At 33.7% G+C, this 27,845-nt stretch overlaps 1 protein-coding gene across 1 annotated transcript in view; it reads left to right on the top strand.

Moving 5' to 3' along the window:
* The window catches only part of LOC125075076, a 60,018-nt gene that overhangs the window by 17,844 nt on the left and 14,329 nt on the right, over positions 1–27,845 (top strand). Inside the window, exons 2-8 of the mRNA XM_047686665.1 lie at positions 1,109–2,310; positions 17,980–18,754; positions 19,444–19,574; positions 22,784–23,004; positions 23,424–23,608; positions 24,101–24,288; positions 24,726–25,487. Coding sequence (XP_047542621.1) covers positions 1,117–2,310; positions 17,980–18,754; positions 19,444–19,574; positions 22,784–23,004; positions 23,424–23,608; positions 24,101–24,288; positions 24,726–25,487 — 3,456 coding nt within the window. The 5' untranslated portion in view covers positions 1,109–1,116. The remainder of the gene's footprint in view (positions 1–1,108; positions 2,311–17,979; positions 18,755–19,443; positions 19,575–22,783; positions 23,005–23,423; positions 23,609–24,100; positions 24,289–24,725; positions 25,488–27,845) is intronic.

The following is a 27,845-nucleotide window of genomic DNA, read 5'->3' as shown; positions in this document are numbered from 1 at the left end:
CAAAGCTAAAATGATTTAAAGACGCCAGAACGAATCGACTAGAGAAACAGAAAACTATCGCTGAAAATCCCAACTTCAAAACTCAGACAATAATCAAAAAACTTTTCATTACCACGACTCCGGTTTTGAACCTACGACCTCGGAATCATCAGCCATATTAATCACAACATGAACGAGTCATAATGACTTCAAGTTAAGCTAAAAGTATGATCATAATATTATATTATATCGACTCCAGTTTGATTTTAACCAGAGGTAAACTAGTATGTTTAAACTAGTAGACAAGCGAGCTGATTACACGTGTAAATACAATTAAATATAAACTTTATTTATATAGAGTTAGAGCTCAAATCTTAATAATCAAGACTCCGTATAAAAATGCCTTAAATATATATACATATGCTGTAGGCTCTTTTCAAACAAATATAAGTACGTAATATTTACATCGAAACAGCAAATGATTTGGAACTCTAACGCGATATAAATAAGGGATTTTATTTCATGCTATGGTGTTACGCGGTTTGTTAATTAATATTAAAATAAACAACCTTGAACTATAGACGGATTCGATATTCGAAGATTTTGTCAAGTTTAGTATGAATAGAAAAAAAGTTACGGAATCGAAAATTGATACGATTTTAAGTTAAATTTTGTATTCGATAAACTTTTATTGTAATAGATAATGTTTACTATTAATAGTTCAACCATGAAGTCGTGAATTTGTCCGTGAATAGTTATTTAGTACTTAAAATCAAAGACTGTTGATAGGAAGTGTTAATGTTGAATTATATGATTTAGACTTAATGGCAAGTCGGGCAAATGGGCATCTTAATGTTATGTGATCACCACCCATAAACATTAAGGCTGTAAAAAATAATAAATATACGACTATGATATTATACCTGTTGTGCCTGTAGGTACACTGACTCACTCACAATTCACAACAATACTAATATAACTATTTTTATTTCGAAGAATATCTGATAAATTGGTGGTACCTATAAAGACGGGCAAAGCCCTACCACCAAGTATATTTGATGAGTGGTGTAATTATTTATATCTACGTAATTTAAACACAGTTTACTTATGATATTTTTTATTGTTTCAGATATAATTATGAAGCCACTACTAAAGACAGTGGCGGCGATATGCCTCCTACTGATCGTTCACGCACTCCCCGAAAACATAGAGGATGTTAAGGAACTACCCCAATCCAAAGAACCAATTGTCGAAGCTGAGGCATCCGAGCCCCAAGCGAGGGTTGAGCGCTGCACAACTTGTACCTCTGGAAACCTCAAATCGCCTCAAGCGCTTCTAGCTGAACTTCAAGCCCTACCAGGCTCAGAAGTCCATACACAACAGTCTTTTGAAGGATGTTCATCAGACAAGGGTTGTGCTGGTCTGAAGCTTAAAGACGGCAAAGTTATTGAAAGATACGGTAACGCAGATGCCTATAACGCGGCCGCCGCTGCGGATATTAACAATGAGTTCCACTTTCACTCGGGTTTTGGAAAAAACGTCTTTGAAGGTGGCTTACCAGGCAACGGTCCTTTCTGGTGGATGAACCAGGACTCGCCATTTAAAGCTGGCGCTGGTAGCAGCGGTAACTTTGAGAAATACAGCAAATCATCCAGCTCTAGCTATTCAAGCAGCGGTTCAAACGGTGGTGCAAGCGGAGTTGGTGCGGTTGGCGGACTTGACTTGGCAAGCAACCCATTCTTAAACGGTGATCTCGCAAATTTGGGTGCAGGACAAAACATTGGAGGCATTAAGCCCTCTAACTTCCAGTCTTCGTCTTTCGAATCCTCATCCTTCAGCTCCTCCAACAAAGGAGAGGTTGATTTATCGAAAAACCCATTCCTGAACGGTGGTTTTAAAGCTGACCAAGCTGGATCTGGATTTGGATTTGGATCCAACGGAGCAGCCGGTTCAAACTTTGATGCAGCCTCAAACTCTCAAAGCCAATATAACGCCAACAGTGCCAATTCTCAAAGCTTCGGCAGTTCCTACAGCGGAGGCTTCGCATCAGGAAACAAGGTTTCTACTGGTTACACCGGTTCTTCCCCTACACCATTCGCGACCCCTGTATCTAACATCAACCTGATTCAGAGTGACAAAACCAATGAATTCGACTACGAACAGCAACAGCAAACACAACAGAACTTCGACAATGTCTTCCAGAGTTCTGGAAGCGTTGGAATTGACACGTCCGGTGGTGATTTGCAGCAGACCTGTGCAACTGAAGGTTACTCCTGTGTAATCAAATCCCAGTGCAGCAACGGTGTGGCATATCTTCGAATCAATCCTAGGGTGAGTGTTTTTGTTATATATTTTTCTCGATTTTGTATATTTTGTATATTAGCTTGCAAAATAGAAAAATAAACTAATCATATTGGCCAATAAATGATTGTCCGAAAGGTTAATAAGATTTATGTATAAATAATACTTCTTATCTTATTTAAATTATAAATTTCATGGCATTTGAAAAGTATAAGACTTTATCTTAATCGTGATAGCCGTTGACCTTTCTTTATCGAGCCTTTGTTTTTTTTTCGGCATTCCAGTAGACAACGACCGAAATGAAACCTAACCGAAGCACAAAAAAATCAGCGTAATTTTTTTTTTAAACAATACTATATTTTATACAACGATACATTATTGAATATATAATACAAACTTTTAAATATCTCTTGAGTACAATTTTCTTGCAAATTTCCTTCTATTTTTACATAGACGAATGGACCAAACCTGAGCAAATGATCTCCGTCTTATGCCGTATATCACGCATGATTAATATTTTTAATAATTACTATCTGTATCCTTGCACTTTTGTACACTAACAATTTACGCATTTGTCTAATTGAGCGGATAAAAAAAAAACAAAATTGACACATGAAATGGCGGCAATTAAAAAAAATAACAATAACCAATTAAATATTACAAACAATCCGACCTCACTTTATGGTGTAATACAAAAAAAAACATATTTTTTTTTAATGCAAAGGCCAAGTAAATTTGACTTGTAAATGTCATTTTTGAGAGGTCATTATTATAATAAAAGAAAACATCCGTATCGTTCCAACAGATAATAAAACCGAACCATATCCAAGATATGTTAGAAGCCGTTAGTCGGGATACTATTTAAATGACTTATTTACCATGATTATTATAATAATATGTTTCTAAAGCTAAGATTTTAGACGCGAAATTTGTGTTCTGGCAACACCTGTCATCTTTTTAATTTGTGCTTAATATAATCCATTTCGTAGCTATGTAAAGAAACAACCGTGTACACATCAAATAAAACAGAAGCAATGTTATATAATCTCCAACGATTTTCCTTAAGAGTAGAAAAAAACTTTGCCAGTGGCGAAACATACACATATATATTTCATGAGACAAAATAAACTTTAAATCAAATAAGAGATGTACACACAAAAGTACGTATAAGCGTGTCGTCGACATTACGCATGTTTTCTGTACAAAATACAAAATGGCGTCCAGAGTCGCGTTCAATTTATATTTCATAATGTTACTTCTATTAAAATTGGCTAATGGTTAAGTAACATTCGGCATCAAAGAAATTCCATATTTACTAAAGCAAATTATTTATATTTACGCAATTTATTGTATGGTTTTGGACAAGAAAATATTTAAGCTATTGATGGTATAAAATCATTCTTCAGCCGACTATTAGTGGCTATTGATATTATTGCGGTGACCTTATTTATGTTTACATGTACTAGTTTTCACATGGGGCTACGATTGAGGGGGTGTGATAGAGGGGGTATCCTATATCACTTGAATAGTTAAGACGTGAAAACCTAACATACAAATAAACTCACTTTTGCATTTAAATAGAATATTTAAAAAAAAATAAAAATTCCTCTTCAAGTAATGTCAAAGTTTATTCGAAGAAATGTCACTAATGCACTTCGTAAGGTTACGTTCGGATTGATATTTATTTAATTTTAATCTGTGGCTTAAAAATCTATTCAAAGACCGAACGACTACATCTAACCAGCTTAAAAAAAAATGCTAATTTTAAATTCATAAGCACATACGCATTTAAAATTCACTTAATTTTTTTTTTTAATATACGTTAGTATAGTTTACAAGCCGTGTGTACATACAGACAAATTTATATTATATAAATGTCAAGGTTACAACTAACCAGGATGCTTCATTGTCATTAAAAATATTTTTATTTGTCCCTCGTTATTTTAAATGCAAATGTCATAGCACAGTCAGGCCGTTGCCATATTTAAAAAAAAATAGTACACTTATCGTTTTGGCGGGCTTTTGATACTTGGAGGCGTAATTAATTTTTACATAAATATGCACTTATTACACGGGTATTAGAAAATTATTTATAGATAAAAAACCTCAATCTTTCGATATAATACATATATCGTAAATTATAATGGCTGTAAGAGAAGCAGAACTGATTGTGAATATTTATAACGCACCCTTACATATTTATCTATAATAACTATCAAAATGAATTAGACACTTACGCTAGTGTTGCCAGGATTGAAATCTTCATTTCTGTAATAAATGTATTCAAAACAAATCCACTGGACCGTTTAGAGAACGAAATATCTTTGGAAAATTTAAGTCAAATTGTTTACTAAATTTTTTGCCTCATAATAAAAATATAAAAAAAAAAAATAACAAAAACTCACAAAATCTGGGATTTAGTAATTTCTAGTTTTTATCGAGATTCAGGAAATGAATTCTCTTAACTTCTTCGTAATTAGTATATAATGTGAATAAAAAATTAGAATTAAATTTTAAACTTACAAAGTAAGTTTTTGCTGTTAATATTTTTAGGAAAACTAAATAGCGTTATTTAAAAATATAATGACGTTAAAAATAACAAATATTTTCGTTTCGAACCGTAAAACGCCTTAAATTTAAAAACTAACGTTATTTTTTGTATAAACATTTTTTTTTGTTTTTTTATCGTGATGGCGTAGAATTAGTTTTAAATTATGTTTATTTCTATTTTTCTAATCCTAATATAAATCAACAATGATCATTAATTACCCCAACGTAGCATTTTTGTAGTGTTGCCTCCTTTCCACAGACGATATAAAAATTTACTTGTACCGTGGTTGTGCAGACATGTTCAAACACACAAAAAAAAACTAAAGATATTAAGATTTCAAAAGGTTACACGTTTATGAAATAAAAATAATACAATGATTTGTCTTTTATATATATATATATTCTAATGTCTGTCTGTGACTGGTGAAACTACTGAACGGAATTTGACGAAATTTGGAATGAAGCAAGATTGAACTCCAAGAAAGGACATAAGCTACCTTTTATGGCTAAGACATGATGACTAACCCCCAAATCGAGCGAAACATTATTACATGACTGTAAAAATCATTACACATACGTAATTAAAACTATTGTTTTAGTAATCTTCCAAACCACTGGCTAGAATATTTTATGTATTTGAACTCGCGATCTTAATATACAATCGTACTAACCACTGAGTCATTACATAGACACAATAATAAATATAATGAATACACGATAACAAAAATTTTAACTCTGTAGGTCGCCAAGTATGTTAATGTTTTGTTTGTACGAGTCATTCTTTACAAATATTACCATGAGGCGTCTTAATCCAAACATATATTATATATCTTGTATATAAAAACTATTTATCGCCCGCGGCTTCGTTCGCGTGTTAGGGTAAACAAGGATGGATGGTTTTACTTAAAAAAACTGTGTCTAACCTTGAGGTTCAAGCTTCATAACAAACTTTATCAAATTCGGTTTAACAGATTAGTGCAAGCGTAAGAGACGGAGTTACATACTTATTTATAATACTGGTATATATGTGTGTTGGTATAACTATTTTTGATTAATTGGCCTGGATAGCGTTGTCAAGTTTGATGAGTTAGGACTTTGATGTCTGTTTGATCGATTCTTACAAAAAACTAAAATAAAAAACGATTTAACGATTCCCGGCCGAGTCGATGTAGAAAAAGTTCATTAGTTGTCTATGTTGTCTTGGGACTGGGTGTTTGTGGTACCGTCGTTACTTCTGATTTTCCATAACACGAGCGCTTTAGCTACTTACACTGGGATCAGAGTAATGTATGTGATGTTGTCCAATATTTATATTTATATAAAAAAGCATATATATCTTTATTTATGTATAATCCTTAATTAAACTACCCATCCCGGATTCAAACGAGTACCATAAGGGTCTATGCAACCTGTATTACAACCTTTAGATTGAAGAACAAACAAAACTAAATAATCTTCGTTTGTATCCGGATACTAAAGTTGAAATTCTCGGCTTTTCTCTGCTATACTATGCATTTATTATACATGTAAACTTTCCTTTTAAAACACTTTGTTTATTGATGAACACCGCATTAAAATCCATTACGTAGCTTAAAAGATCTAAGCTTACAGATATAAAGCGACTTTGTTTGATACTATGTTGAGATAAAAGCTTAATATAAAAATATAATCAAATATTTTCTAATAGTGACTGTTTATATATCTTGTCAAAACCTAAATTTAAATTTCATATACAGTACAAAATTATTTGTTTTGTATTGTTTCTTTGCTGTAATCGCTTGATTCGAACCTGCTATCCGCACAATGAGCCGAGATAGCCCAGTGGTTAGAACGCGTGCATCTTAACCGATGATTTCGGGTTCAAACCCAGGCAGGCACCACTGAATTTTCATGTGCTTAATTTGTGTTTATAATTCATCTCGTGCTCGGCGGTGAAGGAAAACATCGTGAGGAAACCTGCATGTGTCTAATTTCAACGAAATTCTGCCACATGTGTATTCCGCCAACCCGCATTGGAGCAGCGTGGTGGAATATGCTCCAAACCTTCTCCTCAAAGAGAGAGGAGGCCTTTAGCCCAGCAGTGGGAAAAATTACAGGCTGCTAATGCTAATGCTAATAATCCGCAGAATATCCGGGAAAGTAACTTAATTGGGTACATCAGTAACTTAAGTCAACACTTAGGGATGAATAGCGCAGGTATGTTAATAACCGGTCAAGTCTAGACTTGTTGAGAAATCCCAAAGAAAACATTTACGTTCGTATAAAAGGCGACTCGAACGGTCAGCAGAAAAAATAATTATTTTAAATTTAAATTTTAATTACTTTTCACAAATTTTACGCAAAGAAAAATAGTATTAAAACGCATCTTTATTATTTAGATGTACATATGATTTGATAAATGAAAGTGGTATATTAAATATTTATGACTAAATTGAAATTAATTCGACTTTAACTTCGCATATGTGTGAAACGATACTTGTATTTGTTTTGTTGACGTTACACGTGACGTTGTTTACACTGTGTTACGCCACAGTCGACCTCAGTGTTACTTTTAAGAGGTATTCGTGTCGTCAAACACGTTATTGGCGGGTCACACGCATTGTTGAAAGCATTGTGCTAAAAAATAATAAAATAATATTTCTGCTTAACATCCATATTTCTCTTAATTTACGAAACCGTTACATAATTAACACCCATATTGATCACCTCGAAGTTTAACTGATATACGATCCCGGATTCTGGGTTCAAATCCCAAGTCAATAGTGCATGTGTTAAATGTACGTAATAAAAAAGGATTTACTAAATATAGAGCTTGGATGGCCTAGTGATCAATCTTCGCCGATCGCAGGTTCAAATCGACGTAAACTGAGAGTTCCTCGTGTTCATAATAATAAAATAAAATACCTTAATAAAAATCATAGTATACAATACAAGATTAAACAGATGATAAAAAGGCGTGGCGCTTAATATTACATACATATTATATATATATATATATATTTAACTAACATAACTTTGTATTTTAAATATTGAAAAAGAAACAACTACTGACGTCCTTGCCGGTTCTTCTCGGTAGAATCTACATTCCGAGCCGGTGATAGCTTCACTTAATACAGTTTGTATTACGATTCAAAAGTTCTTGTAAAAGCCTACTCGAATAAAGTATATTTTGATTTAGACTTTGTCATGACACTTCCAACTTCCAGAATGTTACTTTTTGAGTTTGAACCCTGTACCTCGGGATCAATAGCCTTATATCTATCAAAGACCAACGAGTCATTTTGTATTGTAAAAATAATTTAGATTTTATCTCATCATCATCTCTCAGCCGAAGGACGTCCACTGCTGGCCAAATGCCTCCCCCAAAGCTCGCCACAACGACCGATCTTGCAGCCCGCAACCAGCGGCTTCCCGCGATTCACCAGGTCGTCGGACCACATTGTGGGGGGTCTACCCACGATGCGCCTTCCGGTCCATTTAGTCTTACCATTGTATAAAATGCTCTGACCGATTCCAACAGACATTTAGGGTCATTACACATTGAGACAGATCCTTATAGAATGAACTATTTAAATTTTTCCAAGACTTATGATGACTAATGTATAAAACAAAGTATAAACTGAATTAATTTGCAAATAGTTTGCATATATATGTTTGTATAACTTATACACGTAATTAAAAATATAAAACAATCTACAATTAATTCCCACGCTTTATAATCACGGTTTTTTGTACGGAATAATTTCCCTGAATCGTAAACGATGTACAGCGTACGAACTAGTGTAACTAAAGGTACAGGGGCCATAATATCTTAGATTCCAAGGTTAGTCGTGAGGTGTTGGGTAAAGGACTAATCCTTGAGCTCCAAGCTTCCTTCATACGAAATTTCATCAAAATCGGTTCAGTGGCTTAGCTGTGAATGACGTATTTTCGCATTTATAATATCAGTCTAGATATTTCTAACAGAAAACTATTGAATATATTTGTATTAAACTTACCAGAAGGTGCAGCACGTTTCGGATAAGGTTTTAGTATGTAATATGTATAATTCTACGTGCGTGTGTATATAAATAAACTCCCAAATGGTTAGAGAGATGTCGACGGTTTTGTTTTTGTGGTTTGCTCTTCGAAGCTTTCCCCAGCTTTAAATTGAGACTTATGACGTTATAAGCGACAATTTTATAGACATAGACAAGACAACGACTACCGGGCTGTGCTAATATATTTATATAAATATATATATATATATATATTAAAGCCTAGGGTTTAAAAGTCAATTTGGCGTTAAACTAGTATCCAGTTAAAACTGGTTATATCTAGATTTATCGAGATAACAAATCAAGAAAAACCAGTAACTTATTTACCTACACACATGAATCTGAATCAGTGGGTTTGTAATCACAAAGCTACGAAACTGCTTTCTGAGATCACACTAATAAGTGTGCAATGAGAGACAGTGGGTTGGGTACCCCATGACACATAGCCTACCACCAGACAGCAAAACTTAGTATTGTTGTATTCCGGTAACTACAGTCACAAGGTACATCTCAGTTGCCAAGGTTGGTGGTGCTTTGTCGATCTGAGGGATGACTAATTCTTTTAGCGCCAATGTCTATGAGCTATGGTGACCACTTATCAACTGGTGGTCCAATAGACATTACAAAAAGAGCCTCAAATGAAATCAAATGTATTTTATTCAAGTAAACTTCACAATGAAGCGTTTCTTAATCGTCAATATTTAAACACTACCTGGGTTTCGGAAAGCAGCCTCCGTCGTGAAATTGCTATTTTCAAATAAACAGATTAACAGAGCTGATATTCACAATTAGGATTCAATCAAATCCTGTGAGTCTTAATCTAGGCTTTTTTCTTTCTAAAAAGTATTATTTTAATGAATAATAAGATTTATTAATTAAGTATTGATATTTTTTAAATTTTTTTAAATGGTAAATTGATTACATTTTCCGGTACCATTGCCAAAAACGTTCTCTGTGACGTATGCAAACGGAAAGTAGGGGTTACAAGTTTATACTTATATCTTGTATTGATAATCAGCGTTTATGGAATATTTTTGTATATTCTTCTGTGTAAACATTATATCATAAATATATTGTGAAGCAGCCGTTAATATGAGTATTTTTTTTTTTAATTTTCGCGTTCAATTTCTTGAAATCTTCTGAAGTGGAGAGGATTCTTAAAGAAGTGACATTTCCTCGTTGCTTATTCCGCAACGTTTTGATACGGGTTGGTGGGTAAACATGTCGAATTTAAATTAATGAACCAGTGGCATTTGGGTTGAACCCGCATTGAGTTCCACTGGACCAAAGCGACTCTCGTAACCAACGATAAGATGTACAGAAGGACTTTTTATTCTATTGTGTTAGAGAATAAATAATTAGATGATTTTTTTAATAACTCTAGGAAATGCAATTGATAACAATCGAATCACAACAATCTTCGTCCGTCCGTGCGTTTAAACGATTGTAATTTTTTTTTTTTATAACCGTAATTACGTTATTGTTGAGAACTTTTTATTGTGAAATCTTTTAATGGCTTATGTTACATTTATATCGTTTTACACGAACGGATTAACTGTTAATATAAACGGTATTAATAACTAAGTATATAAATAATTATTATTTATGTATTGAATAAGGATACATAGATATACATTGTGTTTACATTGCAACGCTCGCTCGTAAAACATTATGAGGTAGCCATGTTGTAAACAAATCATGACAATTAATGTTTATACTAAATATTGTACAAATAGATTCGCTAACTGAAACAGTTTTTAATATTATATATAAAAAAAACTTTATTTACTAAAGTATTCTTTACATTTGTTACTTAAATATATACAAATCAATATTATTCCACCAAATCGCATTGGAGCGTGGTGGAATATGCTCCAAACCTTCTCCTCAAAAAGGGAGAGGAGGCCTTAGCCCAGCAGTGGGAAATTTACAGGCTGCTAATGCTAATAAAATCATTATTAATAATAGGTACTGTTCGAATCATTATTTATGTTACTGGCATTAAGATTATAGTCGTCGAGTCGCTATTCTCTCTGAAAAAATAAAACTAACCCTATTATCACCAATTGATGGTCTATATTAGTAATATTCAGGAGTCAAATGGTTTCATAACATAATTTATATACATATATAATAATAGATATACTATGGCGTAGAACACCCGGTTAGAATGAAGTCGCTTTCGCAATAAAGGAAAGGGGTACGTGACGATATCTGCCAGATCATTCTACTGTAAGCCGCGTAAACGAACTTCGTTTCAAAATACAAGATTCTACTAGTTTTGACGACCTCCGTGGTCGAGTAGTGTGTAAACCGGTTTTCATGGGTACGCCACTCCGAGGTCCCGGGTTCGATTCCCGGCCGAGTCGATGTAGAAAAAGTTCATTAGTTTTCTGTGTTGGCTTGGGTCTGGGTGTTTGTGGTACCGTCGTTACTTCTGATTTTCCATAACACAAGTGCTTTAGCTACTTACATTGGTATCAGAGTAATGTGTGTGATGTTGTTCAATATTAAACTTAAAGTATTAAAGTGTATATAGTTTTAAATATTTCATTATAATTAATTAAATCAAATAAAATTGTACACAGACATACACGCAGACATTTATTTTTATATATGTTTTAAATCATGTCATACTATAAACATATTACGAAAGGCATTACCAATTGAATATTCGCAAAAGAAGATTTGCAGACGGGTTTAGGTATATATTTTCTATATACATACATATATAAGGATTTAAATGATAATTTTTATTATATCGTCTATTACTTATCAAATCCAAAGTAAATAATCCCATATATAATCCATTGGGAGTAGGAAAAAAGATAAACAAACCTTAGATTCACGTATTTCACGCGATTCGCTAATAACTCAGCTATATCGTGCACTAGTAAGAGTTTATGATTTATATATCTTTATTTATAATACAACACTGTTACACTTAACTACTTATTTCCACTTTAATTTTACTTCCGAAATTCCGATAACAGTTTCGTCGACGTTCAAAACGTCAATCGCAAATCCATAGTGAATATCATAGATTAATCAAGCTCTCGGCCAATGATATCGCGTCAATTTGTTGTCAAATGTTGTTTATTTGGCTCTTGACCTCTTATGGTTGTAACAGTGTATACATACTTGCTGATGCCTATAGCCATAGGCCTCCTTTCCTTCTTGATTTAGAGAAGGGTTTCTTAACTTGTAGCAATTATAATTGTAATCCTGAGAAGCCTAGTGATGTGAAAAGTCGCAGGTTCGTTCATGACCTCTTGAGTTATTGTTGTTCACTAGCACAAACTTTAAGCTTAATTCTATGTAAATATGATTATCAACAAAAATAAAACTAATATATTTATCTCATTATTATATATAAGAATACAAATATCACGCATAAGATAATGGAAAATGGGGAAAGGGGGCTCGATGTTACAAGACAGCGTCGTACCGTTTCCCGTTACGGCATTCGAATCCTTGAACTCCAGAACATAATTAGAACTTTCTAATTAATTGTAATTTATTAAATCAACTCACAATACAATATTGAATAATAAATAATTATATTTTGAATTTTTAATATGAATAATTTTAATTATATATTATTAGCGGCTTTTACCTGCGCGAAATTTATAAAACACAAACTTTCAACCCCCGTTATATAGTTTCTAAAATTTCGTGATTTATAAGTGAGTGGTATTTCGCTTTTAGATATATATAGATTTTTAACCGAAGTGTCATTTCGAGCAAAGCGTAACTGCTTATAAATGAAAGTGCATTTAGTGTTTAAGTCTGTCTATTGTAATTGGTTATTGTAATTTTTGTTTGGAATTATAATCTTAATAAAATAAATGATATCAACAAAACGAGCAAAGCCTCGTAACACTCTAGTGTTTGAAGTATTACGATACATGACAACGCTAAAAATTTACATAAGTAATATCGACATTTGTCACGAATCTTGTCTCAGTCGCGAGGATAAAATTTATAAGTGAGAGTGTTTTTATTTCGAAGATTTACATCGATTATAATATATTTGGTAGTTAGGAATTTTTGATTTTAATAAGTTGACGTCCTGTTAAAGTCTCATCTATGGTAAGTCCATGTTAGAGAGGAATCAAATCAAGCCAATGGTATCTTGGATCAAAAGTACTTTTATCTATTCGGATAAAGATTATCTTGGTTTTGATTTTGGAGAAGGCAATATATCTTCACTCGAGACAAGCAGATCACCTCACAGTGTACACCATAAATGAAATTCCTAGGAATTTAAAACTGAAATCTTTGGTCGACTCCCATTTTCTAACAACCGGTTCAGTAACAGGCCGTTGGTCCTGCGCCTGATCTCTCCGGTCGTGTTGGATATCGGATTATGATATTGATGGTGCGTTCCGCACCTGTGTTTGCGCTCACAACATATCCTGCGTAGTTGGCTGATCTCCCTTGTGGTTGTCGCGGTCAAAATTGGTCAGGACGATACCAACTTTACATAAGAATTGATAACATTAAGTGCTTAAATATATACAAATATGAATTAAAAATAATTACTGTATAAATCTTGTCCGCGTGGAATGGTGGCAAGAATGCTAGTAGCATAGCATTTCCCCGTTGAATCGCAATTGCGATCCTCTGGGCTAAAGACAAACCAGCCCTCCTGTCACCAGTGGAGGCAATAAGGTGTTATACTTTAACTACCACGAAGCTAGAACGTATCTTTAATGCTTAATTTGCACAACAAGAAGCTAAGGCATTTTGAGGAGTTAGATCTTACACGCTGCTCCAATGAACTAGCTTCCATCTAATCCTCAAGCGACAAAACATACGTAAACTCAGTAGCTTTGGCCCAACGAATATACCAAGTCCATTTCACACAATCCACAAGACGATAATTCTAAAATTGACAGATACGACCAACGTAACATCAAAGATTTAAATGTCATTCGCACGCTGTCCGCGATTTACAATAACGATGAACAGGTATTTAAACAAGCCAAAGTATCCTTGTCTCATTAAATCTTATTATTTACAACGATATGCTAATGTACATACGACCATTATAATACGTTCAATTGATTTATAATTCGGTCCCTTTGAATTTGAACGTAAATCACCGTTAATTTTAATTGATGGACATCTTGAATCGATTATCGTTGCGAAATTGTTTAATTTAATTGGATTATTATTGTTCGTATTCGATATTCGTTTCTATAAATAATTGCGCAGATATTTCTTACTTTGCCGATTCGTAAATTCTAATCGTATGTGTTGAGAGTAACTTCTGAGTTTTTCGATTTGTTTATTTATTTATTTTCTTATTCTACCAACACAACGATCCAGTTGCATTCATTCGAATTTGGATCGTAATACCATCGGGATCGTATCGAAACATATGTTACGATGAACCTCAGTTATTGTTTGTGACGAATAGTCGAAGTTTATTACCTTTATGTTACTAAAGGTTACTAACTCCTTTTATGTTAAATCACTAAGTCAAATAAAATCAAAATATACTTTATTCAAGTAGGCTTTTACAAGCACTTTTGAATCCCCATTTAACAAACTATATTAAGTAAAGCTACCACCGGTTCGGAATGTAGATTCTACCGAGAAGAACCGGCAGAAAAATGTAAAGCTACCACCGATTCGGAACGCAAATTCTACCAAAAATAACCAACAAGAATTACATTTGCTACTTTCCACCATTCTATAAATAATCAATAAAGCATTCTACCACCAGATGCAGTACAGCATACAATGCTTATATCTATGAGCGGCTGGAACTTACCATCATGTACATTGTCAGACCGCCTACCTATATGAAATAAAAAAAAAATACTTATGAACAAATTTAAACATTATATCAGGATTCATTTAACTATATTATATGTACATAATTATGTTATTTAATTGATTGAAATAAATAACTACTAAGTCCGTTTTGGTTATTCTAATAGAATCTACATTCCGAACCGGTCACAATAACAATTTAACTTAAACACATAAACATATATAGACGTATTATCTTAACACTATATCATGGCAATACACATATAATAATTTACAAAATGATCATTCAATTAGTTATTCAAACAACGAAAATTATAAACATATATTTAATTACTATGATAGATAACATATAAATATCAAAACATATTAATAAAGATTTCATAACTGCATCGTCATTGACATATGTACTCGGCGGGTAATCAAACCCGCGACCCGCGTAACTGCATCATTTATAATATCGGGACATTACGTAGTGTACTGTCGTGGACAGATGTGTTAATTTTTTTTTTAATAGTTTTTTTTTTATCTGTTTCGGTTCATTTTTAGTTTTCATGGTGTATATAGTATTGTTAGCATAGTATTTGACATATCTTAATGTCAATCTATGGTCAGTCTCTTGTATTATGTAGCGTCTTTGTCAATTTCTGTTATAAACAAAATATATATCATACATATAATCATTGTAACGAATTTAAATATATATATAAATACAGTCACAAGGGACGTAACATCTTAGTTCCCAAGGTTGGTGGCGCATTGGTGATGTAAGGAATGGTTAAAATGTCTTACAACGCCATTGTCTATGGGCCGTATTTACCATCAGGTGGCCCATTTGCACGTCCGCCTACCGATGTCATAAAAAAAAATGGATGATGTATATATTTGAATTGAAGCGTCAAATCAAAAAACAATATTTGCTATTAGACCGTTGAATAATTTACCAGAGTACAAGTATTTTCTAAAATTCTAGTCTATAAAATACCTGCTCAATAACATTTGTAAGTAGACGTCTGGATGACGTTAAGAACGTGTGACGTTAAAATTGTTGGTATTATTTGTAAACTATTATTACATTTAAATAAATATATAATATAACTATTAATCATTTCAGTACTTTTGTTTAATGAATATATATTTATATATAATATATTACATATACAATAAAAAAAAACAATTTAAATAAACGATTTTGAACGCGACTGTACCACAGTAAACAAGTACAACGTAAGAACGAAAATTCGTGTCATCGATTGACCTCTTGCACCTCATAACCGAAAACAAACTCTAAACATATAGGAATAAAGTTCAAATTAAATTGTATTTATCTCTTCGTCAATTGCAAAATAAGTCTACCCCTCAGGGCTTACCTTAATGAGATTTTAAGAAACAAATATATTAACACTGTCGGTTGTTTAGTGGTGGAGTTCGATTACTAATTAAAATAAAAAAATATATAATATCTAGACTGCCCCGGCTTTACACACACACATTTAAACTTTATTGTACATTAACCTTATCAGTCAAAATGCACTAATATTATTTCATCATCACCACAATCAGCCTGTATTAGTCATTAGACATAGGCCTCCCCCAAAGCGCGCCATTGAGCCCGATCTTCGGACCTTCTCATCCACTACCTACCAGCCACCTTCCGTATATCATCGCTCCACCAAATCATAGATTCCCCATAAAAAATTCCATCTCCCTTTTCACACCCTTAAAGAGGATTTCCTCGATAAAAACTAATTTATATCCTTCTCCGGATATCAAACTACCTACATACCAAATTTCATGTAAATCGGCGGTGTAAGCTTAAGTTTTGGAAACCTTCAAGAAAAGAGTGTACTCATTCCTTCAAGGCCGGCAACGCACCTGCAAGCCCCCCGGTGTTGCAGATGTCCATGGGCGGTGGTAGTAACTTTCCATCAGGTGTGCCTCCTGCTCGTTTGCCACCTATCACATAGAAAAAGATCTTTCGCATTTATAATATTAATGGGGATAAAATGTCGCACTACAAAGTAACTAAAACAGACAAGCCAACTTTATTATCTTCGTATGTTTGACAGTTACGTTTGACATTAGCCAAACGTCATACTGTTTTACTAGTGTGCGTGTACTGAGTACCAACTTTTGGACACTATTTTTTTCGACGAGTTCGTAGCTTTGACATTCTATATAGACATATAAATAATGAAATATCTAATACTATAAAGTCTAGTTAATAGGTATACATATTCTTAACGACTTTTACGTTTTTAGAAAATCAAATATGTACTCTGAATTTAAATTATTATCAACAAATAACTGGTAACCCCCAGCTGAAACTTAAAATAATTAAAAATACTTGAATAAAGTATATTTTGGTTAGATTTCTGCATGTTTTTTAATAACTAGCTTATAAAAAATTAATATAGGTATTCAGTGTTTGCCCTAAAAATGATCTGTATTAAAAAAAGTCTTATCCGTTCATTACTTTATGTAAATGAAGTTCCAAGCTCGGGTTTTACGGTCGTTTTTTACGGGGAAAAACATAAAAACAGACAAAAATACACTATAATATAATTTATATATATAATTATCAAAGCTATTTTACATTTAATTGCCGACAATTGCTCATCCCGTGCCGCCATTAATTTTTTGCATTTTTTTATTGTTCTGTTTCCCGCGTTTTTCGTTCGAAATATAAACGTGTAATAAACACGCTTTGCCAGTACTTAAAAGTGTGCAATTATTATAAATAGTAAAGATAATACCTGATGCTAATATTAGCTATATTTTCTAGCAATTGAAATAATCGGAGAGACCGTATCTCTTGTTTCGAACTATGCAATTCAATTCATAGTTTAATGACATTTACTGTTCAAGTTGTCAAACGTTTTTTTTTTTGGCGTTTGGCCTTAGACGCACTTCAGTGTTACAATATAAAAAAAAGGAAATGGTAAAATAAAATATGACATATTTATTGGAAATTATCCGCAAAATTATAATTGAATATAATGAAATAGTTTTTAATGATATTCATTAGTAGGGATGTAACTTCAACGTAACATGGTCCATTCGAGAACAAATTTGGCGGGAACGCATCGTTTAATAACCAGAGGTTCTGTGATTCTCATCATGAATAAACTATAAAGTTTAACTAAATTTTTATTATATAATTAAACCTCTGAAACACGCTGTATCTTTTTGTGCATTGGTTCTTGTGCATAGCAAGCTATTTTAGATAGGCATTACAAAAATAGACTCCTGATATATTAGTTTATATATCACAACAGTTGTCCCTAATGGTATTTAGAAAGTAATAATTAAAAAAAATATTTTTTTACAGAAACAATTCTGCAACGTCCGCACTGAAATCTGCTGCAAGGTAGAAATATTCCAAGCCACTAACCAAGGAGCAGTAGGAGTTGGATCAACGCTTAACCAGGGTTCATCTTACGCTGGTCAATCATTTGCATCACAATCTGGTTCAGCCTTCGGAGTTCAAGGACAATCAACTCAAACTGGACTTGGAAGCAATGTTGGCTTGGGAACAACTGGCTCTTCATCTTATGGAGCCAAAGGCACTTATGGATCTCAGAGTGGTACTAGTTCATCATTTGGATCAAGCATTGGATCTATCAACAGAGGAACAGTCGGGTCTACAGGTTACGGTTCAACCATCGCGCCATCAACCCAAAAATTCGGAGCCACGAATGGTTTTAAAACGACTGGACAAACCAATTTTATTGAAACTGACTCTTTATCAGCTGGTAGCATAAACGCAGGTGTATATCGTCCTGGTGCTATTGGATCCAACTTGAAACCTGGTATCCCATATCTGCCCCCAGTGGACAACGCAAAGAGTGATACTAACATCATTAGCTCAACAGTCTACCCGACCCCTACCTTCGTAACTACTCCCAGACCTGTCAGACCTATCACTGCTAAGCCTACCTACCTACCCCCTCCTGTATCATCTACTTCTGCTCCTGGATATCTTCCTCCCATTGGAGAACCGACAATCAACAGGGAGACAATAGTTCCTCCTAACCCAACATACAACGAAGGGTCTCTGTACTTGGACCAAAACAGACAACCAGTAAGACCGACTCCCATCCCAAGTAAGTACCTTTAATCAGTTTTTCATAATTGTGGTACAGAAAATATATATTCTGCCAAGAGCCAACAATATCAATTATAATGAAATAACATTAATAAACTACATTTAATCAGTACAAAAGAAGGAACGTTCAAGCAGTTTTGGTTCTTTTAAATCATATAAATTGCCCAAAATAATACTTTTGGAGCAATAGGTTAGGTTAGGTTGTAGGTTCACAAACTTTAAATAGATCTATTCGATAGTTCACAACAACACTTTTTAGTTTAGGTTTGAAGGGTGTTACAGGGACATATAATCTTCAGGTTAAAGAACTTTATTACTCATAAAGAACCTTACAGTTCAATTTACTATGAGTAATACATATAACTTATAAATAAAATTTGTTTTAGCGGTAGAATCTGTGGCAGTATTCACATTCAACCAAAAAACAAAAAAAAAAAACAAAAAAAAATAAAAAAAGAATGTATAAATTTAAATTTCAGCAACATTAAATTTGTTTTTTAAATATGTGAATGATATTTACTTATTTTATTAGATTGAATCTTCCCGTTCAGTTCCAAAGATGAATGGAAATTTTCATTTGACACTTGCAAGTAACCTCATGACGGAAATGAGATGACAACATTGTTAAGCAACTCGAAATCTTCGCTTGAGATACTTAAAATTAATGAGAGTTTTTTGGTCAACCAGGTGATATCCCAGTAGGCTGTGCTGCAGCGCTGAAATGTACTCCCATTGAATTCTGTACCGCTGAGGGCGTTATCTCCAACACATCTGTCATCTTGACCAGAGATCAGGACGCGTACAGAGTACCTCTTACGGTAAGTTTAACTTTTTTTTTTTAGAATTTTGCTTTTTAATTTACCTGGGTATTATTACCATTAATAAAATATTTTTAAATAAAATTAAAAAATATATTAATATTACAATATAAAACCAAGGTTAATTTTTATGTTTGTCTGTCCGTTTATGCATTGCGGAGTTATATTTAAAATATTCTCAAATGTTTACATTTTCTTTACGATTGTACACGAAATAAAATAAATGTCTAATTAAATTTGAATTCATTATTAATTACATACAAGTTATTTAAATTAGTTTACATATTTACACATAAAAATACTATTAATTTTTAATTAAATGCAAATGTCATTGACTCCATCAAAGTCTGCAACGGATGAGTTGAATTAAAGAACAATCCGTTTTATAATAGTTAACGACTGTGGCTTTACGAAAGAGTGAAAGAGAGATGTTAAGTACTCTATCTCTTTTCTGTGTCAAATAATCTCTTTTCCAAGTTTCCGTTCAGCCATTTTTTTCGCCGTCACATTTATTAACTTAAACTTTATCGATAAAGCAGTTTAGCACTGAACGATCTTTTAAAATCAGACTCTAATATTAGTGCATTCAAACAAACTAACTTTAGGTTTATATCATAGTAACGATTTGATATATTTTTTTTTTTGTAAATAGCACAATTTAAATAACTACTAAATTTTACAAATTAATTGAACTGAAATATCACCGGTTCGTAAAGTAGATTCTACCGAGAAGAACCGGCAAGAAACTCAGTATTTACTCTTTGCTATAGGGTATGTCAAATTTATATGATGTAATTTTCTTTATTAATAATTGTATTCGAGCAAAGCCAGGCGGGTCGCTAGCTATAACTAACTTTAAAATTCAGAAAATTGCAATTTACTCCTGCAAAATTGTATGGTGCCAAACAGTATCCCAATCCCCTGTAAATTAAAACAATAACAAAAATAATTTTAATTAGTTTTATATAGAAAATAAAGAGATGAAAAGTTACCTGGAAAGGTAAACTTTCCTCGGTTACGTAATGATTTCTGCTGTCAGCTACATAAAGGAACTTCGTTCCAAAAGTTACGATCATGGAGAAGACATCGCACACAGTTTTGTTAAATTATTAATTAAATACTTCGTTCTAAAAACGACGACGACCTCCGTGGTCGAGTAGTGTGTACATCGGTTTTCATGGGTACGCCACTCCGAGGTAGAAAAAAAGGTGTTTGTGGTATTGTCGTTACTCCTGATTTTCCATAACACGAGTGCTTTAGCTACTTACATTAGGATCAGAGTAATGTATGTGATGTTGTCCAATATTTATTTATTTATTTAAAAATACAACCGAATTAACAACCTCATTATTATTTTGAAGTCGACTTCAAACTTTAAAGTATATTTATTGTAACTCGCCGCTAGATGTCACTGGATTTATAAAACGGTTCAACCGATCGTAACAATTAGTATACAGGCATACCGAAATCAAACGGGTTTTGTTAGTGCTATTAAACTAAAAACTACTTAAACAAGTTCAAATTTGAGAATTAAAAATCAGTAATCAAGTTATTTAAAACTACTAGTGTATGCAAATAAGAGATGAATTCTAAAAACGAAGAAGCGTTCTATTTTATCAGTGATATCATCTTGAAACGTGATCTGAACGCAGAATTTTATGTTTTTACTAATTCATACATAAATGGGTGCCGTGACGCGTCCGACTGCGTAATTCTGGGTTTTTCACTATGATAATCCGTATAAGCGGCTTATTATTCTGAAAGGTTTTTTGTTTGTGTATTTTAAACGAGAGTTAATATCAAAATTATTTATTTATCAACAACGTTACTACCAAGTTATAAATTTAAAAAAAAAATCAAAATCATAATGGCAAGGTGATTTTATAAAATCGTCCTGAATCAATTGAACGGTAATTAAAAAAAATATCGTACTTAGACCGAAATGTTGTTATTGTTGTTAGTTCAAGGGTAACACGCTTAATTTCTTACGTACTTATACTCTATTCCAACTATAACCGGAAAAAGCTAAATAAACGACATTTGACAGCAAATTGACGCGACATCATTGGCCGAGAGCTTGATTAGTCTAGGATATTCATTATGGATTTGAGAAAAAATGGGGTTTTGAACGTGCACCGAAACTGTTATCGGAATTTTGGAAAAGTGGATATAAGTAGTTTAGTGCAATAGTGTTGCTCCGAAACGGTGGTAGCTTCAGAAGTGCTTGTTAAAACCTAGTTAAATACAATATATGTAAATTACTAACAGTATTTAAAACGGGATATTTACTATGTTTTTTTATTTTTATTTGTTAGAGCTCGATATTTCGACATTATCTACGAATGTCTTGTTCACGAGACTGACGTTTGCGGGTAGATGTTGACGGCATTAGAAGTGTCCATATCGGACTACCTCCTTTCTCGTACGTTTGCTGCGTAAACACTGGTTACCACAACACTGTCATTTTCACCCTTACTATTTGTTTTATTTGCACTCGAAACTCTTCTTATATAGTATATTTAGATTTTGATTTTGCTGTTACTGAACTACAATTAAAATTTAAGTGGAAATAAGTAGTTAATTTAATAGTGTGGTATTATAAATAAAGATGTATTAATAACCATAAGAGGAGAAAAGCCAAATAAACGTAATTTGACAGCAAATTGACGCGATGTCATTGGTCGAGAGCTTGATTAATCTGTGATATTCAATATGGATTTGCTAATATGAATTGGCTTATGAATATGACTATGAATAAAATAGTGTTAAAGATTTTTAATTAACTATTACTGTTTATTTTTACCGTGTGGAAAAGTCTCGTGAGACGGGTTTTACCAAACGGTTAAGCGCCTTAATTATGCTTTCAAAATCCATATCGAGTTTACAGAATCATCCAATTATAAAGTGTGTTGAAACTACTAAATTTTATTGACCTCTTGTTAATTACCTTTAAGATTATTGACCTTAATAAATGACCATATTAAATGGTCTTTAGATATAAACAGTTGACGGTTCTGTGTTCGCATCTTGAAAGAAAGTCACATTCAGACAATTGTGTCAATATACGTTGACTATTTTAAGTAGAAACGAGATCGTCACCAACTTGGTACAAATCAAATCGGTACAAAGTAAATACATTATCTTAAACGCTCTGACGCTTTGTTTGAAAGTTATTTATATTTATTATTAAATAAAACTATTTTTCCCAGGACTGCAAAGACATCGAAACTGGTCGTGTTGGCAAATGCTGCCGTGATCCTTACTACACCGACCCATGGCCGACCAACCAGCTCGGCAAGTGGGTGCCCGGCGTCTTCGGTGGTAACGATGGCAAATACGTTCCAGACAGCCGTGGTAGCTCGAACAACATCAGACCAACAGTCACCGCCAGACCTCCAGTCACCGGATCCGTTCTCTTGAACAATTTCTTGTAAGTGTACAAACGTGTTAATTGTCCTTAAGTGGACAAAATGACACCGAACTCTCGATTACCGATATCGAGAGCCGAGATAGTTCATTGATTAGAACGCGTTCATTTTAACGGACGATTACGGGTCCGAACGCAGACAGGCACCACTGATTTTCATGTGCTTAATTTGTATTTATAATTTATCTCATGCTCAGCGGTTAAGGAAAACATCGGGAGGAAACTTGCACGTGTCTAATTTCAATGAATTTCTGTGTAGTGAAATTGATTCCAACCCCATCGCCTCAAAAGGGGGAGGAGGCCTTAGCCCAACAGTGGGACATTTTGCTTACACATTAATGAATTAAATTATGTAAAATTCTCATTATATTATTTTACGTAAAAACACAAAAAATCCTACATATTTCAATTTTTCCAATCAGATCAACAAAACCACCCGGTACACCATTCGGATCAAACCAAATTACCCCAGGCTACCCTTCATCCACCGCAACTCCCTTCCTCCAAAAGGGACAGTTCGGTCAAGGCGGACAGGGTCAATACAGCGTCGGAGGTCAAGGTCAATACAGTCAAGCAGGTCAGGGACAACGTGGCGTTATTGGCCAAGGTCGGTTTTAAAATATATTTTAAATTATTTCGGTGGTAGGTCTTTAAGCCAGCCCATCTGGGAAGGGACCAAGCACTCATCTAAAATTGTATCGGCAAACAACTTATTGAGTTATAGCAACTACAGGCACAAGAGACATAGCATCATATTTTCCAAGATTTAAAACTTTTTTTCGAGAAATTAAAAAACGAAAGAAAAAATTGGTGTCCTAAACTTCAATACTTGCTATTTCCTTTTTTTTTATGAAGACAATGAGGAACGTGACCTTAACTAAGTTCTGATAAAACCTGAACGGTTCTCTAAGCTCGATTCGACTAGCCGACTTCTCATCCAATGCTCGGCGATTCATGTTCGTTTTCCTAATAAGCAAAGGATGACAAACTATTTACGTCACTGTTTCCAAGGTTCACATCTAATTATGCCTTTATTGTTAGCGCTGTACAGCTGCTTAAAAAGTACTGAAATTATCTATATTAAGTATAATTTTAACAGGTCAAATTGGATCAGGCTCTCAAGTGAACACAGCTTTCTCTCAAGGACAATACGGCCAGAAAGGTCAAGGACAGATCATAAGCCAGGGTAGAGGACAAGTGATCAAGCAAGGACAAGGTCAATTCGTATCCCAGGGACAAGGACAATACTCTCAGGGAGCTAAAGGACAGTTCGGTGTTGTTGGACAGGTATATATCAATTATGGGCATAATTTATTAAAATACAACCTTAATTCTAAAAGGCATTATTTTCAAACCTTAGTTTGATAAGTCATTGTTGAATTACATACAAAATACATTATGTACTAAATGTACACATAATATTTGTTACTCTAACGATAACTCAAATCACGAAGATAATTATAAAAGTTCTTCTGACCCTACAACATTGAACACGTCAACCGTAAACGTCAAGCGTTTGTGAATATTGTGGCGTCAGAAAAAACATGGTAATTATGTTTCAGTGACTTCTCTTCATCTCTTAGTGCTGAATATATATACAGCAAAATTTTAATTAAAATTATTTTTTTTTCTATTCACAAAAAAAATAAACATCTCACTATAAATTCGTTTTAAGCAATGTTATTTGTGTGGGCATTTTGTTATTTATGTTTTTTTATTCATAGGGCGTGCAAACCCAATTCGGAGTTGGCCAGAAAGGTATTCAAGGACAAGGCATCGGTGTGATCGAAGGTCAAGGAATCGCCATCAAAAAGGGTCAAGGGCAATACGCTTCTCAAGGACAGGGACAGATAATCACTCAGGGACAAGGAACAGCTGTATCCCAAGGGTTCGGTACTGGAATCCGTCAAGGACAAGGACAGATAACCACTCAAGCCCAAGGAACAGCCGTATCCCAAGGATTCGGTACTGGAATCCGTCAAGGACAAGGACAGATATCCACTCAAGCCCAAGGAACAGCTGTATCCCAAGGGTTCGGCACTGGAATCAGACAAGGACAGGGACAGTACGCGTCTCAAGGCCAGGGCGCAATAGTTTCACAAGGATTTGGGGAAGGTGTACGTCAAGGACAGGGTGCAATCGTTTCACAAGGTTTTGGAGAAGGAGTACGTCAAGGACAGGGCGCAATCGTTTCACAAGGATTCGGAGAGGGCGTTCGTCAAGGACAGGGCCAATACGTATCCCAAGGACAAGGTCAATTAGTATCCCAAGGTCAGGGCCAATACTTGTCCCAAGGACAGGGACAGCTCGTGACTAGAGGACAAGGACTCCTCGTATCACAAGGTTTTGGACAAAACATCCGTCAGGGTCAAGGTTTCTCTGTGTCCCAGGGAAGTGGAATCGGTGTCGAGAATGAGTACGGAGAATCCGTGCAGAGAGTATTCCTGCAACAATACAATGGCGGCGGAAAGTGCGGACTTTTGAACGTAAGTATTTTTTTTTTTATATTCACATTTCTAGCTAGCGGTTAACCATATAGACTATCACGGGCTTGTTTTGGCTTAAAAATCCATATCTTGCTTGGTGTCCAAGCCGTCAAAAGAGTAGGAGGTTTTAGCGCAGTTTTACATTGTATCTGTGCAAAAAGACCATAATATATCGAGGGTATCCTTGATTTACTGGACATGATATCGATGGATTAGCTCGTGGTGACTTTGAATATTAATTACTAAAAACGGTTTCTACTGTTTGTTAGCCTAATAATTAACGAAGTCACCCTTAGAAAAAAAAATGTGAGGTGAAATCTGTCGTCTAGCAATGCAGACTGCAAGGAATGTATCTTATTTAGATTTTTAACCAAAAACAGGGTCTACCGAAATGTTTGGAATAACTGAAATCAAATCAAATGAAAGTATCTATTCAAGTAGGCTTTTGCAATCGTCATTATTAAATTCAAAGCTACCATCGGTTTCGAATGTAGATTACACCTTCCTACCGAGATAATAGTGCTTTATAAATTACCTTTTTATTCTACGGGTTATTAACGAATACCTGCAAAAAGCTTCCTCTAACGACACAGTTAAATTTCATATAATTGAAGGTACACTTTATATACACAAACATACTTCTGACTTCTTCACTCCGAAGTAAAACCCTATGAGACTTGCGTATTCATTTATTTATATATTTTGTTTGGTACAGTAACAGATAACAGATTAAAATATTTAGATACATGAGATAGTACTTAACATATTTAACAATAAATCTGCTCCACAACTGTACACAGCACTTCAGTGTGTAAGAGATAAACACAACTAGACGCAATCAACAAAAGGGAAAAAAAAATAAAAAGACTAAAATAAATAAGATCTAACAACTTAATTCCAATATTAACATAATATTAATAATATTCATATGTGTATATACTAAATACCACTCATCAAGATATATTTGAAAATATAATTTAGCAGATACTCCGTAGACTTCACGACGTAGACTCTCACTAAGAAAGGGTTTTTGGAAATTACAACTTCAGTGAACGAATTCTATCCGTAAAATTTTTTGAAAATTTGAAATTGAAATAAAACCGTTTTTTTAATAATATACCTTATTTACTAATGTTTTTTTTGACATGAGACACAAAATTTTTACTGTTTTTAAAAGTAAAATAAGATTCGTTTTGCCAATACTTTTATACTCTTCGTCATATCATTATAAATAAAATAGTTTAACTGTTATTAAAAAAAAACAAAAAGTATTTATACGAACGGTGACTTATTAAACGTAGACTAGTGACGTGCGTTGTTACAGAAATATCGATATCAAAATTTGTTTTGTTTTTTAAATCATTTATACTTAAGTGTACTTCTTTAGCAACGAGTTAACAATCCAAGAAAATTTAAAAAAATCTCCCTTTACATAGTGTTGGGCAGTTTTAAAATTTCTAATACGACAATACGAAAATGTTTGTAAAGTCATTACCGCAAGGATATTTTCATTCCATTTGAGTTGACTATGACCTAATGGAATTTGAACCTCCGGTCAGTTACAAAGAAAATCCATAATTCTTTGTTACCTTGACATTCTCAAAGTTCGGTTTTGTTATTTTTTTCTAAACACCACGTATAACTCGTTACATTGAACACCTGTATAAGAAATTAGTATTCATATTAAGTCATCTTTTGTCACTAATTTGTTATAAAAAAAAAAAACATAAGTATAATTCATTCGACTGCATACGATTAAATAATAATTCGATGTTAAATTTTTATCATTATTTAATAAATGCAACATTATCAAGAACTATTATCATTATAAAATGAATAAATCAAGGTTAAATTAACTCGGAATCACTATTTTGACCTTAACGGGTTACAGTTGGTCGTATGAGGTCAAAACAAACTATATGTGAGGATAGAAAAAAAAAGGATATTATACATGCGACCACAATTTACTTGTATTTAAATCACAAGATAACTGTGTGTCGTGGAAACTCTTTAACTTAAGAAGAGACGCGAATCATCATCATCCTCCTGCCCTTATCCCAATTTAACTTGGGGTCGGCGCAGCATGTCTTCTTCTTCCATACTTCTCTGTCGGACGTCATCTCACAAGTAACATTCATTCTAACCATATCGTCTTTCACAAGAAGAAACAGAAATATCGATTTTAATATTTCTAACTTCAGAAATGAGGAAATCCCAAAAAACTTTCAGCCCCGGTTAATTAGGAGTTTAATTCTGATTCCTCTATCGGTTCTCACTTACGTTACATAAGGATTTTTTGTGCATATCCTGTTAGAGCCACCGGCTTAAACTGTGTGTGGTCGATCAGAAATTATAAAA

The sequence above is a fragment of the Vanessa atalanta genome, chromosome 29, assembly GCF_905147765.1.
Source record: "Vanessa atalanta chromosome 29, ilVanAtal1.2, whole genome shotgun sequence".
In the NCBI taxonomy this organism is placed as follows: Eukaryota; Metazoa; Arthropoda; class Insecta; order Lepidoptera; family Nymphalidae; genus Vanessa; species Vanessa atalanta.
This window is presented reverse-complemented; position numbering and strand designations above follow the sequence as displayed.